At 43.6% G+C, this 14,339-nt stretch overlaps 1 protein-coding gene across 1 annotated transcript in view; it reads right to left on the reverse strand.

Annotated features, from left to right (window-relative positions):
• LOC306772983 (formin) overlaps positions 1-13,857 on the reverse strand; it is a gene marked incomplete at its 5' end in the record, with an annotated part of 51,454 nt that extends 37,597 nt beyond the window's left edge. Inside the window, 2 exons of the mRNA XM_079262664.1 lie at positions 3,330-3,496; positions 12,300-13,857. Coding sequence (XP_079118790.1) covers positions 3,330-3,496; positions 12,300-13,857 — 1,725 coding nt within the window. The remainder of the gene's footprint in view (positions 1-3,329; positions 3,497-12,299) is intronic.
• Between the last annotated feature and the right edge of the window lie 482 nt (positions 13,858-14,339).

Here is a 14,339-nt window from a genome sequence, read left to right on the forward strand (position 1 = left end):
ATCTCTAAATTTTCATGCCGAGACATGACTGAGGGAACTGGCTGAGAGCAATTTATTTCAGCATATTCCTCATTATCCTCTGCTGCCACGTCTAGTTTAGTATTTTCCTTCACTGGTGATGCGTCTGTAACTGCAGACACTGTGGTAGTGCTCTCTTTGGAACAGATATCTTCTTGTTTGGATGCTGAAGAGACCACAGACAACCTCGAGCTGCCTCTACTGACATATCTACTGGAGTATAGAATAGCTTCTATGCGGGACCTTTCCTTAAAATTGTGTGTTGTAAAGACAGGCACTTTTGGCTCTTCTCCATCTTCATGTTCCACTACATTACCATCCCCATCGGGTAGAGCAGATGCTCTGGAAGTATCACACTTGACCTTTGCCTCTGACAGCCTGTGGGTCCCCTCATCATCCTCATTTTCTGTGTCGCTATACGTTTCCACCCACGTGACCTGCACCAGATCAGTGTCCACTCTGGCTCCAACTGCTGCTTTAACTCGTTCATCAGAATCCATCGCGGACGATTTCGCTGTTTGATCTGAATCACGGGAATCTGTCACATTATCCTGAAGCACATGTCGGCTCCCTTGGAGGCTTTCTTCACTTTTAATTTGACTTTGTTCAGGGTTATAAACCTCTCCATCGGTCAGCTCCTTGAAAGATGTCAACACAGCTGGATTTGCATCCGAAGAAGCGTCCCGATCCCGTGTGAATAAACTGCTGAAGACATTAAGGATGGAACTAGCAGGTTGCTTCCCTTGTTCATCCGAGTTAATACTTGTGCCGTCCATGTTTACTCAGTGTGAGTAAAGCTGAGAGCAAACAGAGGAAAAACTAAAAACTGCTGTGAGGTTCAGTGTCCATTCAAAATATTCATCTTCCTGTATCCAGTTATCCAAGCTGTTCCTGTTCCACTTCTGCCGCTGTAACGGAACAAAAGGACAAAAGGCCTTTGTATGGACAAACTCCCCCCCCCCGCCTCACACTCCTCTTACTTTCTCCACCAATTATAACAAAACTATCCTGTAATCCATTCTAATGATCCAAAAACAGGTTGAAAACAGTAGATATTCAGAATATTACAAAGACTACTCCTGGCTGTATGCTGTCAGTGGTACGATTAGACTTCCACTCTGTGAGAAAGATTCCCATGACACAGCAAGTGAAGTCAAGTTGCGGAGTGGCTGGAAGGCTGCCCTGCTGTAATCTCCAAGGAACAGCAGGAGAACAGAGTTCACCTGTTTTTTTACTAAAGTATTTCCAACGTTTAAGACAGCTTGAGCGGAACTCTTCGCTAATTTGCTGGTTTTCTACATGTCGGTGTGCAGTCTGGAATCCATGTCTAAGTGGTACTTCTTGCCCGAGTCTCTTCTGTTGCATGTGTCGATCTCAGTTTTCAGGAAAACCTTGTGTGCTGGAGTGTGAGAAAAATCCTTTCAGGTTGGGAAAGAAAAAAAAAAAAAAAAAAAAAAGTTTCACTGGTCTACCCAGTCTAAAGACGCCTCTCATCAGGTCCCTCCCTCCCTGGGAGGGAACCTACAGAGCCAGGCACTACAGGTGTCTGATTACCTCTGCTCACTTCACTGAAAGGTAAAAGAGCAGTCACAGAGAGAGGAATCAGCCCTAAAGGCAGATAGAGACATGTGGAGGTCTGTGAAGTAGGATTGCACCATAAAATGGTGAGCTCATACAACACAGGGCTTAAGATGAAGTGATTAGGCAGCCTGGTGATAGCCAGCTCTAGCTAATATGCTAAGACGCTAATGTGCGATTAGCAGCCTGTGAACACTCACTTCAAATAAAACAGGGGCTGAATTTAACTGAAAAAACAGACATTTTGATTCACATACCTCATGTAAATGCACCAATATGCTCTCCATACAGGCGACTTTCTAATTAAAACCAGAAGTTTAGCTTTATGGCAATGTTTGTAGAGATGTTTGAAAGACTTACAAGCTAACGTTAGGTAAAGTTTACATACCAACAACAGTGCATGTAATGACAAAACAGCGCTCCAAGTATATTCTATAATCACAAATACTCTATAATCTTTGATGGACTTCTTGATAAACTGCTAGGGCCTCAATAAAACATTCAAACTGCAGTTGCCCTTAGCAACCAAAGGTCACTCTCCTTGAAAGCATTCCTTTACACTGCCTGATTGAGCACAGCTCAAGCTGGGCAAACACTTTGTTTTAAACCATTTGCAAATGTTATTTAGTTTTTACAACAAGCTAAGCACAAATGAGAAAAATAGGGGAAAAAAAAAACAAAAAAACAACCACCTGAAATTAGTTATACAATCTAAAAGGGCTGTATGAATATTAAAAATGTTGTAAACATTTGCCGATTGTAATAACAGTTTTCTAATGAAGCCAAAAACATGAGCTTCTCTCGCTGAGTGATAATGTGCAGCACTTTTTTCCCCGCATTCTCTCTAAATCCCCGTGGGGCTTTGCTAGAAAGAGAGACAATGACAGATCTGAAAAGATATGCGACACACATTAGCTTTATAGTGACATAATTCATTAACAAGTTGGAAATAATATAAACATCTCCCTCCCTTTCTGCGTTAGGCTGTGTGAATACACAAAAATACTTCATGTTCAATCATTGTGAAAAAAATAGACGAAGTTGTGCTGCACTAGTATGTGAAAAGGTTCTCGCTTTTAAGACAATGCAGGACACCTAATACTATACATGGCCTTTCCACTGGTATGTTCAGTGTTAATGCTACTGATGCGTTAAGTGATTATGCTCAAAAGCAAAGCAGCCCAGCCCTCATTTCTAATGTCTCAGAAAACAATGCATGGCTTTAGGTAGTACACGACCCGCCCAAATCCACACCCAGAAAATCTGTCACATCTGCCACAGGAATGAAGATCAGACAGCATGAGGGAGTCTGGAGAGTCATACAGAGATGGAAATTGTTTTCAAACCTTTTTCAGGTTACTCAGAAAGTTGCCTCTTGTTATGTGCACCCAAAAGAACTTGGAGAATGGTCTTGTACAACTTGACCTTATTGCAAGGTGCATATAAATAACTGTACAGTATGAACTCGCTGAGAAAATGATTTTTTTCTTTGTCTGAACGCAAGAGCTTTAACTGAAATGATCTTGGTCAGTTTTGGCTAAGAAACCTGGCATACAGCTTAAAATCCAGGACCTGCTAATCCATTTCAAGGAATTCACAATCAGGTGACCTAAGACCCAAATGAAGAGAAACCCAATCAACCTTATGAGGGGGGAAGAATATGGGGTATGGTGTGAAAACATGCAATACAGCCAAAACTTGTAATCTTGCAGTAAATATTCAAAGGCTCTCACTGTGCACTCCAGCTTTGGGTAATAAGGTGTGTCCCCGATGATGTCATCCTCAGGTGGTGTGATGCGCAGGAAGTCCAGATGATCAGGACGAGGGACACAGGAAAGGGGCTCCTGAGAGCTATCGCCATCCAGCATCCATATATCATCCTGATGCAAGAGGGAATCTTCTACATAGACATAAACAGACAGCCACAGGGTGATTACAGATGCATGTTGCACAAGGCATCAAAGCATGGAGTAATTGCAAAACAGACTTGATCAACACAACAGGTGTTATCATGTGTAAAACAGCTAACAAAGCAGCTCTGATTGGAGCAAGCAGTTTTCTTCCACCTGCATGGGTAAGATCAATGGTACAAATTGAAAAGCAATAAAGCAGTCCTTTGCTTAGTGACAAGGCTCGAAGGCATGTGGCTATTTTTATCTGCACTTTGCCAGCCTTGTCAACATTACTACACTGATCCAATAAGAGAATACACAGGCCGAATACAGGTTTCTACTGTATACTGATCTGCATTCATGACATCGTTGTTGTAATGAAACCATGACTAATCATTTTTCAGCAAAGCCGCTGCGCAGGTAGGTATTAGAGGCTAGCATGAGCCTGCATGTTTAGTCATCCTACGGCTTTATATTGGGGGATATAGAAGGTTTAAATATACACTGGGAAAGGCAGCACTCTCCTGACCGTGCAGCATGATGATTGCGCCATAATTCTGATCATCGCTGCTTGAAAAACAATGTTAGAACAAATATAAAAACACTTACATGTGAAGGTTGAACTCATTCTTTGCATTTCTGAGCTCTTGGCCTTTTACATATACTGCCCCAAGGCTCGTTTAAGACACTGGACCAACTTGCTGAAGCTAATTACTTAAACAAAACAGGAATTACCATCACTTGCACAGAAAAATGGCATGTCATGCTTAGACGTCTACATTCAGTCTCTCACAAGAACTAGTCAAGCTAGCAAAAGGGGGGAGGGTGTGGGGGGTGGGGGTGTTGTTAAATATGCAAACCACGGAGGTAAAAGAATTAAAAGAGTGGAGAGGGATTGTACATTGGGAGTGGAGGGGGCATATCAAGTTGATTCAGCTTCTTCCAGCTGTAATACGACACCCTGACCAGTTTTATGAGGTGGGAACTGAGAAATATAACTCGCTTCCTGTTCGATTATATACTAATATATCCCATAACTTCAGTTTATAAGGAGGATGCTTGAGGGGAACATGCAGTACTACACGACTTCTGCACAACAGTCACTTCTTAAAGCCTGGAAGTCCCCTTGAGCAGATCCCCAGAGTCTCATGTCTCAGCCAAATGCAAAGGCAAAACGGGGGCTTTTGTGTACATATGGAAGCATTGAATTTCAGGTTCAGTATCGGAAAACAATCGGCCATCAAGTGACAGCAGTGATGCCTGGAGCTCTGGCAATTATCAGGACTTTGACAGCAGGGGGAAAAAAGTAGCAGTGGATTAAAAACTTTTCATTATGATAATGTAGTGCTGCAAGAGCCTGCAGAGGGAACTGCTGACTGGTGGCTGGGAGGGATCCAAATGCAGAGTTAAGCCCAATCTGGGCCAAGGAAAGAAACCATTGAACAGGAACAGCTCTCTCAACAATATCTGGGTCTAGTAAACAGTCTAACAGCCACATTGTTTTCCACCTGATAAAGTCCAAAACACTATATTCAGTAAATTTGCCATATTAATGAATATCTTTACAATAATAATGAACAATCCGTGTGCATGTGTCTGTGATTTAACAGGTTGCTGGCTTAGAAGACTTTTAATCACAGTAATTATTCATTAGATGGCCCACAGTGCCACCATCTGGGCAGGGAGCAAAGAGAACAGCCATGCCTCCTGGCAGTCCAACATTCAGTAAAAGACAGCATGAGACACTGTAAACAGAGAAGCAACACTTGGATGCATTTAATACAGGAAGTGCTTCATTACCTTCATCACGGAGGTGGCGGAGGTTATGCTTTTACTGGGGTTTATCTTTCTGTCTGTTAGAGATTATACACAAAAACTATTGGATTTTTTTTTTTCTTTCCTGAGAATGGGTCTTGGTACAGATCCCAGGAAAATTCTGCATATTACATTCAGAACAGGAAAAAAATTGGGATCTTTAGAATTTTCATCACTGGAAGAGAACAACTTAAGATATAAACATACAACAAACATTACAATATAGCCAAGACAATATGGATTCATCATAAATGAATCCAGGAATCTAACAGTCTATCCATAAAAAATGAACGTAGAATGAGGGCTTAGGGTGGGCATGACAGTATGGGTGAAAATTATCTGCTTGGAGGAGGTCTGCACTCTCAGACTGCTTTCTAGTTAGACTATAAGGTCGTTGATTTACTTGTAACTGCAACAAGCACAATTACACACCAAAAGAGCTTAACCAGCTCTGAGGAGAGCAATGTGCTGTAACTGTGTCCATACCTGAATCGCCACTGTTACCTGATGGGTGTCTCTGGAGTAAAAGTATTGCAAGTTACAACACTGATTCATCCCAGCTAAGGACAACACACACACGCACGCACGCACGCACACACTACATTCAGCTTTAGCAAAGTCACTGTTTATCTGTCTGCCAAAGACATCTACAGTAAATAGTGGAAACCTCAAAAAGCCTGACAGTGCAGTTAAGCTTGTTCTTATGAAAAAAAAAAAAGAAGACAAAAACAATAAGCACGTGCTAAAGAGAAACTGCCATTTCCATTATTTCTCTCCAATGTGATGTCATATATGTTCTAAGTCATTTTTTATTCATTCATTTACTAATATTTTTTTCTAAATAATCAATGTTCAGATGCTAGAGTGTATGAATCTGGCAGCTTGGTGTTGCTACTAGCGGTGAAGGACCAGTCTGTTAGTCACACGATCAGGTGATCATTATTCATCCAGTGGTCAAATAAGAGTCTTGTAAACCATACAGAACATTCTAAAGAGAGGAAACCGCTAAAGGAACAAACCATTTAAGGCATCCTCAATCTTCTTTCTCTGGCAAGAAGCAATTCGTTACCCTGGTCATTTTTTTTTTTTTATATATCATTAAAAGAGACTGCCGCAGACCAGGCAAGAGAGTACAAACAAGTTATCATAAAACAGCTATTTTCACACACCTCCGCTTCACATTCTTAGTCAAAACAACAAACAAGGATTTCATAGAGTGCCCTATTTTATCCCCTAAAATATGTCACCTCATCATTCAAAAGTTAATGTACAGAGCCGTGCTGAGTACCTTCACCTCCCTCCATCACGTTTTTTTTTTTAACCAAGAAAGAGAATCATTTACTTTTACATCTAAATCGATGCAACACAGGTTTTATAAATCAACCAGTTTACGTCTCACTTGTCAGCCGGGCTTTTCTATGCACATTTCTTGGCTGTGCACGCCTGGCAGACAGGCTGATTAACTGACTGGTATGGCCGTCGGCACCAGCGCAAGAAAGGCAGCCACAAGTGGGAACCGAGGGGAAGAGCGCTTGCAATGCTTCGTCTGAGAGCCGAAACAGAAACGTAGCATGACACAATGCTCGCAGAGATGTCATTATCTATTCAAGATGCCGTTTTTGGAGGCTGAAGGAACATTTAGAGCTGAGGTAAATGGAAGGAAGCTTTTATTACCCCTGGCAGGCCATGAATTTGAAGACGGGGAATTTGCTTAACTTACATTGGTGAGAGTGAAATAGCAGGAAAACTGAGGAGAACCCATATAAACTTGTAAATGCATGTGATGCAACATAGCTGACATTTTCCAAGCAAAGTTATTTATTAAAAAAACAAAACAAAACAAGTTGTACATTGTAAGAGAAGGACTTTGTGCCTTGTGAGACAGGCTGAGAGGCTCTCGTAGCCTGCTCTGGCAAGAACAGACTTCATTATCTAAGTAGAGCTGGTCATTGTTTTCTGTGCTTGCAACAATGTGGCACAGCAGTGCACGTTGTGTTGAGTGACAGCTAGCAGCAGAGCCATATACTCTTCCTCTGCACTGATCAGTAGCATATGACCTTGCTGGAGCATATTAGGTAATCTTATTATGGTATTGGCTGCCATTTGTCAGACCATTATAAGCAGAGAATTGAGGAAGGGAGAGCTAAAGAGAGACAGTGAGCGATGCCACACTCAAAGGACACCAGCAACCCTCAAATTTCTGATCTTCAGCTAAAAATCTGAGCCAAAAGTCAGATTCACTGATTAGCAACTTGAGTAAAGCTTCTGAACCCTACATTTTGCCAATCCTCAAAATATACTTTTATGGAAATGAATCACAAGCAGACAGACACACCACAGCTGAAGTTTCACTCAGCGATATGGGGCTTTTAAAGATCAGCTTCCTCCTTTGTGGTTCTGCTTCATTCTCCCCACTCTCATCATCATTACTGGCCGGATGCAGTGGAAACGCTGAATAATCCCAAAGGTTGAGCACCAGCTGTGAGCATTAGCAGAGTATTTCAAAGTGTTTACATTCTCTTATGTGGTTATAAAGCGGTATTTATTATCATCATTAAAATGCTAATAACGGCAAAAAAATGCAAATGCAATAATAAGAGAAACTGGCAGACATGCTCACATGAACCATACTGACACCTTTGGGCATGCAGTCTGCCATTATGTATCATGAGCGTATTAGCATAAACAAACAACAAGATAATTTGTTTAAAAAAAAAAAAATCATCATTAGTGCCAGTGTGATCACACTCATTAATAAGCGCTGAGCTTCAATAAAAGAACCCAGATTAAAGAGCCCAAGCCTTAATGAATTCAACCTTTACAAACCATGAAGCGCCAGGCTTCACACTGACCCACTTAGTGTTTTGGCTGTGCACTGTGATGTTCATTTATCTGTGTTAACATCTGACGTGTATTCAATTATCAAGCAACACAAGGGCAAGATACGACCCAGCTCAGCAAAATTCTGAGAGGGAATTTGTTTAAGATTACCGCTTTAAGCCGGTTTCTGGGGGGTTCTGCACGAGGGCCACATGACTTATGAGACAACTCTGTGCATCTGGAGTCTCACGCTCAAGAAAGAACAACGGAAGTAGACTTCAATTTTACTGAATGTAGATTATGAGTGTGGCATCTCTTTGTGCATGGCTGGATGAAGACACACAAAGAGAGTCGTTTAAAAAGGGCACTGATCCAAATCTCCTCCTCAGGAGCAAATCTGAACCATATTTTCCTGCACTGGTCTACGCTCCTCTTTCAGTAGTTGCTGGGTTGAGCATTGGTGAATGTGTCAGCTGGGGAGTTACATTAAAAAAATACATTCTTTATCTTCTAAACATGGCTAAATTATTTACTCAACAGAACAGACAACAGAATGGCTTTTGCTTGCTGTTGCAGGTGAACTAGCTGTAAATGTGGCGAAAACTCACGTAAAATGTCCAGAATATCTTTAGTTATATAAAAAAGAGCTACTTTGTATAATCAAAACATCTTTTAAAAAACACGTCCAGATATTTGTTTAAAAAGAAGCAAAGAAATCCTTGCAAATAATGAAACAAGAAACACATACATCACATTTAGACTGGATACACTGAGTGAAACCTTTCTAATGAATTTCAATGAGCTCCCTTAAAATTAAGCCCACAAGATAAAGTGCGGCCTTCAGACAGTTAAAGTAAAGGTGGAACTGCTTTACCGTTTCAGCACTGGAGGCATTGAATGCATCAAATGAATGATCTGAAGATTTCCAATGAGGTTAAGAGGAAAATGCTGGTGACTAACTGAAAACTGTGTTAGAGCTGAGCATCTTGGATCTGTCAGCAAGAAAATGACAAGAAACATCCAAAAGCACATAAAAAGGAAAGATGGACAATTTTAAAGTAATACCATATTATTTTACAATCTAGAAACTCAGAAACTGGGTGCTGCTGACCCATTTTGATGGCTCATTGACATTCACTGCACATTCTTGGGGTCTTCATTGCCTTGCAGCATCCTGAGACTGAGAAACCACACTCCACAACTTTAATTGTCAACTTGAAGCATCATGTTACAGCTGCGTTTGTCTTTACAGAATTGCATCACTTGTCAGCAACTGGATACCAATGAACTGACTGTTTTGAGTGCACACCAGGGCTGATTCAGCAAAGAAATGAAAAGAACCATTATCTGCATTTACTTTATTGGACAATGAGAGAAATATAGTGAGTGGGGGTTTAACTTGGCTAAAAGTATGCTTACTTTATAATCAGTATAATCATACAGATACTCAAAGAAATTCATTTCTTCGAGTTTCTAACTGTGTACATAAGTGTACTCACAACTTAGACACTATTACATTTACACAAAGGCGGGCGGGTGGGGGGGGCAGGGGTCTTCCTATGTCCCCTCTTCATGGGGAGCGCTCGGGGTACGGGGGGCGGGCTTGGTGCTGGCCTGGGGGTTGGGGGCGGGGCACTGCGGGGGGCCCTCTGTCCTGGGCGATGCCTGGGGCGCATGGGGGGGCCGGCAGGGTCTCTGGTTGGCTGCATAAGTGTGTGTGTGTGGGTGTGTGAATGTGGGGAGTTCAGGTCTGGGGCCTGCAGTCCTCCGGCTCCGGCTGTCGCTTGGGGGGGGGGGGGGGGGGGGGGGGGGGGGGGAGGATTGAATGGGAGGAGGTGTGTGGGAGGGAGGGAGGGGGGGGTGTGGAATGGGAGGGAGGGGTGGGGCGGGGAGGGGGGAGGGGGTTGGAGGAAGTGGGGGGGAGTGTTGGGGACAGTAGGGCTTGGGAGGGAGAGGGATGGGGAGGGTGCTGGAGAGGGGGGATAGGAAGCAGCGGGAGGGTTGTGGGGAGGGGTTGTTGGGGGGATGGTCTACGGACTTGTCCTTGTCCTTGGGGATCCCGCCCCTGGTATCCTGGTGGCGCCGGCCCGCGATGGTTTTGCTCTGGGTGGGCGGGGCCCGCTGGGTCTTGGCTGGGGCTCTGCCGGGGGGAACGGGTGGTCCTGGGGCCTGTGGGCTGCCGGCTCTCTGTGCGGCCCGCGCTTCAGCGCCCGGCACCCGCCAGGCCGGCTTGCCGTCGCCCTGTGCTACCCGGTGCCCCTGCCGCGTGGCGCCGGGTGGCGCCTGCCTGGGGGCTTCCACTGCTCTGGGCTCGGGGGATGGAGGCTCTCTCTGCTTTGCCTGCCCGGGCTCTGTGCGCAATGGGCTTGCCGGGCCCTGGGGGCCTTGGCTTCCTCCCCTACACCTCGGGTCGTGGTCGTGCTCCCCTACAAGCACTCAGCTGATCTTTGATTGCATGATCACAGGTTGAACACTCACACGTGCACGCCCACAAAGCACTCATCTTCCCATCTGCTTCCTACTAAATGTTGCTGATGACTCTCTGTAGGTATGTTTAATAACGGTTGGTATTGTAATTGTTATTTTATTAATTCATTTTCTTTTTCTACTTTTATTTTTCATTTTTTTTGTCTGTTTTTGAATATTGTCACTATCCTACTTATGTCTTGTTGTATTTTTTTAGTAATGTATATTGCTTTGCAAATACTGTAACTTTAGCAGCTTAGACACGCCTTTCTTTTCTGTCTCTCTTTTTCCTCCTTTCATTTCCTCTTTTTTTTTTTTCCTCTTTCCCTGCCAGGTCCAGCTCGGCCATATCAAGACTGACGATGATTGCAAAATGATAAAAGGAAAATAAATAAATAAATAAAATAAAATAATTATCATAATAATAAAAATATTCAGATTATCAAGGGCAGCTATACATGAGATGTCTCCCTTGACAGAGCAAACCTGTCTGGCAAAAATATGGCACACAGATTGCTGTTCTGTATGCTGAGATGCTGGACAGGACAGGTTAAAAAAAAAAAATAAATAAAAATAAAAAAAATAAATAAACTGGTGAAACAGGACTCAAAGGATTATTTTTTAAAAAAGCTGCAGAAAATACCAGAAAAAAATAAGTCTGAAATGAATTATTAATAAAGGGTGTTAATATTTTGATGATTCTAAATAGATTTCCATTTATTTTCTATTATAATTCAAGTTTCCTCTTAAGCATACCAAGAATTCCAGCTTCTAATAATTCTGACTGAATTTTGTGCTTACTTTAAACCAACACAGAGAAAAAAATCTTCCACTGATCTAAAGGGCATGAGGTCACAGAAAGGCATGACCAAGCGTGCTAAATACAAGCTGGGAACGAAAACAGAGCCTGGCGGCTGATCACTGATGAAAAGTCATTCTGACGTCCCTGAACTAGGTTTATACCATCATTGTGGCTTTGCAGAGATTATATAGAGTACACCGAGAATCCATTTATTGTGCCATTGTCAGATTTACATGCACCAGATGAGATTCTAAGAGCAAAGAAAAAGGAAATTATAATCCTTTTTCCTACAGCCTTTGTACCCAACAGGTCTCAGGTTTTCCACAGTGAACTAGGTGGGATAGGAGTCAGGGGGAGGGATAGCAGATCTCAGAGAGTTCAAACTGGCAATGCGTCTGCTACCATTTTGCTCATGGGAACTCCTGACAAGACGAACTCTGTGTCAACTTTCTGCCTTTGATCTGGGACACTTCCCCCTAATCTCTACTTTCCCCTGTAGCACTGAGTGAGTTAATATGGATCATCAACCAATCTATTCTCATGGCCTGCTTGCCCCGCGCCCAACTCTGTGGGTGACTTTTTAATTTTTGGTCTCATAAATAATCCAAAACCACAGCAATGACCAACTAACAAAGAGCTCTTGGAAAACAGACCTCATTTGTTGCACAAACTAAGTTTATTAAGACACCAGCTGGAGGGAAAAACTAATACTCCCCTTATGGAATGTCCCACACGCATGGATTTCTTTCCAGCCATCCGTTTCCTTGGAAAACCTGCATCAGTGATCACCATCCAACCAAAGGCTTGTGCCACATACCAAAGCTCCAATGTTTTCTTTTACCTCGAAGCTGGAGATCACAAAAAACGGAAATGAAACAATGTTTTTAGGGTAATTTGTCAAGGCTCACCTGTTGTTGTGGAGTTGCTGGAGGAGTTCCACTTGGCGTTGCTCGGTCGCCTGCTAAGGTTCAGATCCAGACGGGTGACAGTCCGCTTGTTGCCGTTCTTATCGATAACCTCTGTGTAGATTTTGGGCTCATCCGTGTTACTGGAGCTCTCTCTGTCGGGGTCTTCGTCTTTATCTGAAAGCAGGACGATGCGGTGGTTGAGCTGTGGGCTCACCTGCTTGGAAGACAGAGGGGTCAGTACTGGGGACATGCTCTGGAGGCTGTTTGAAGCTGGGAAAGATGTGTTGAAGACCCCGGCTAGAGAGGGTGACGAGGGGCTCTTTAAGTGGGGTCTGGCTGGGACTAGAGGCTCTGTGGTGTGGGACAGGGGCAGGTGCAGACCCTCTGAGAGTTTATTTAAAGGCTTTTCCTTAGTGACTCCGAGCAGGTTCTCTCCACTTGATCTTTTCCACTCTCCATTCTCCTGAAGACATCTACTAGTCCCTGGATGTAGCCCGACCTTCTCTGGACTTGTGCAGCTGACACGTTCCACTTTCCCTTCCACATCCTGCACCTTGGCAACAACCCTGACCCCCATGTTTCTTTGGTTTATTTCACTGTAAAGCTGCTGAGCAGACTTGAGAGCTGATGCATTCTCAGTCTCAGCAGGAGAATCAAACCTTTTAATTGGTCGAAGGTTGCTCCCACTGTCTCTTCTGGTCAGACCCTCCAGTAGGCTGCAAGAAGTCGACTCATAGCCCAGCTCACCGTCACACTCCGAGAAATCATTACAGAAGTCCATGTCAGGGTCAAACGTGCGGTTTTCCTCTATGAAGTCCCAGCTCTCACGGGCAATCTGGAAGGCCTCCTCTATCGGCAGGATGGGATTACTGACAGCGCTGGCATAAGAACCCGTCACAGGGCTGTCAGACACACGATCAGAGGCCGTTGTCCTCGGAAACTGCTCCGCTTTTGAAGCTACAGATGTGGACACCTTCTCAGTTGGAAGCTCCACATATGAATGCTCTTTAGCAACTTTCTTTTTCATCTTACTGTGCAGTAAATCCTCAGCATTATCTACTTTCTTGCCTCCCAGTTTCTTCAGCTTTTTGCTCTTAGATGCACCTCTCTTATGCTCCCCGTTGGAGTAATTGCTGCTGCTGAGAACCTGACCTCCAAGGTTGACTTCCTGACCCTCCACATAATCCTGGAGTTTCCCATCCTGGTTACCCATCCTGACTTTGTTAGCGCAGTCCCGACACAGCGACAACAGATCCACCAGCAACTGGTGGTTCTCAGCCGCCAGCCAGCAGAACTCAGCGACTGCTGCCTTTGCTGCCTGCTGGGAGCTAAAGAGTTTACTCGAGGAGTCGGAAGACTGGCCTCTTTGTGTGGACGCTGCAAGATCCTCCTTCTCCCAGTCATGGTCATTACCAGTGCTTTCTGAATGAGAGGTGCGGCTCTTGTATTTAAAGCTTGGGGCCCGCCTCTTGGGGAAGTAGGGGCTGATGTTGCTTAGCTCATGGATGGGTGTATACAAAAGCAAGACAGTGTGTGTGCCCTCCATGATGGGTGCCATGTTAATCAGTCAAACACTGGGAGTAGGTGGTCAGCCTGAAGACAGTGAGTGGGTTATTCATTGCCTGGCTCGATGCTGTCAAAAAAAACAGTAGAACATAGACATAAAACTGGTTGTAGACAAACAGGATAGTTAATCCTACAGCAAACAATTTAAAACAGGAGACTTTCTTTTCTGCTGTTGCAAAAGTTAAATCTTAATATTTCAACCTGCATACTATTTATGCCCTCAAGATCTCACAAACTATGAAATAAATGAAATCTAAAAGGTAATTCATTAAACCAGCCTGAAGCTCTAGAAGCTCTGATCTTCTTCATCCTGCTGCCTTTTCTCATCTTTCCATAGCAGCATAAAAACATTTTTAAACCGCATTTCATCAACATTTCAGAAGCTGCAGTAGCCAGAGTCACACAAGGTGACGACATATGCAGAGCCTCATGCTGGGCTGCCATCACAGATGTGTACATAAATAACAGCCATGC

The sequence above is a fragment of the Telmatherina bonti genome (assembly GCF_933228915.1).
Source record: "Telmatherina bonti genome assembly, chromosome: 22".
Lineage (NCBI taxonomy): Eukaryota > Metazoa > Chordata > Actinopteri > Atheriniformes > Telmatherinidae > Telmatherina > Telmatherina bonti.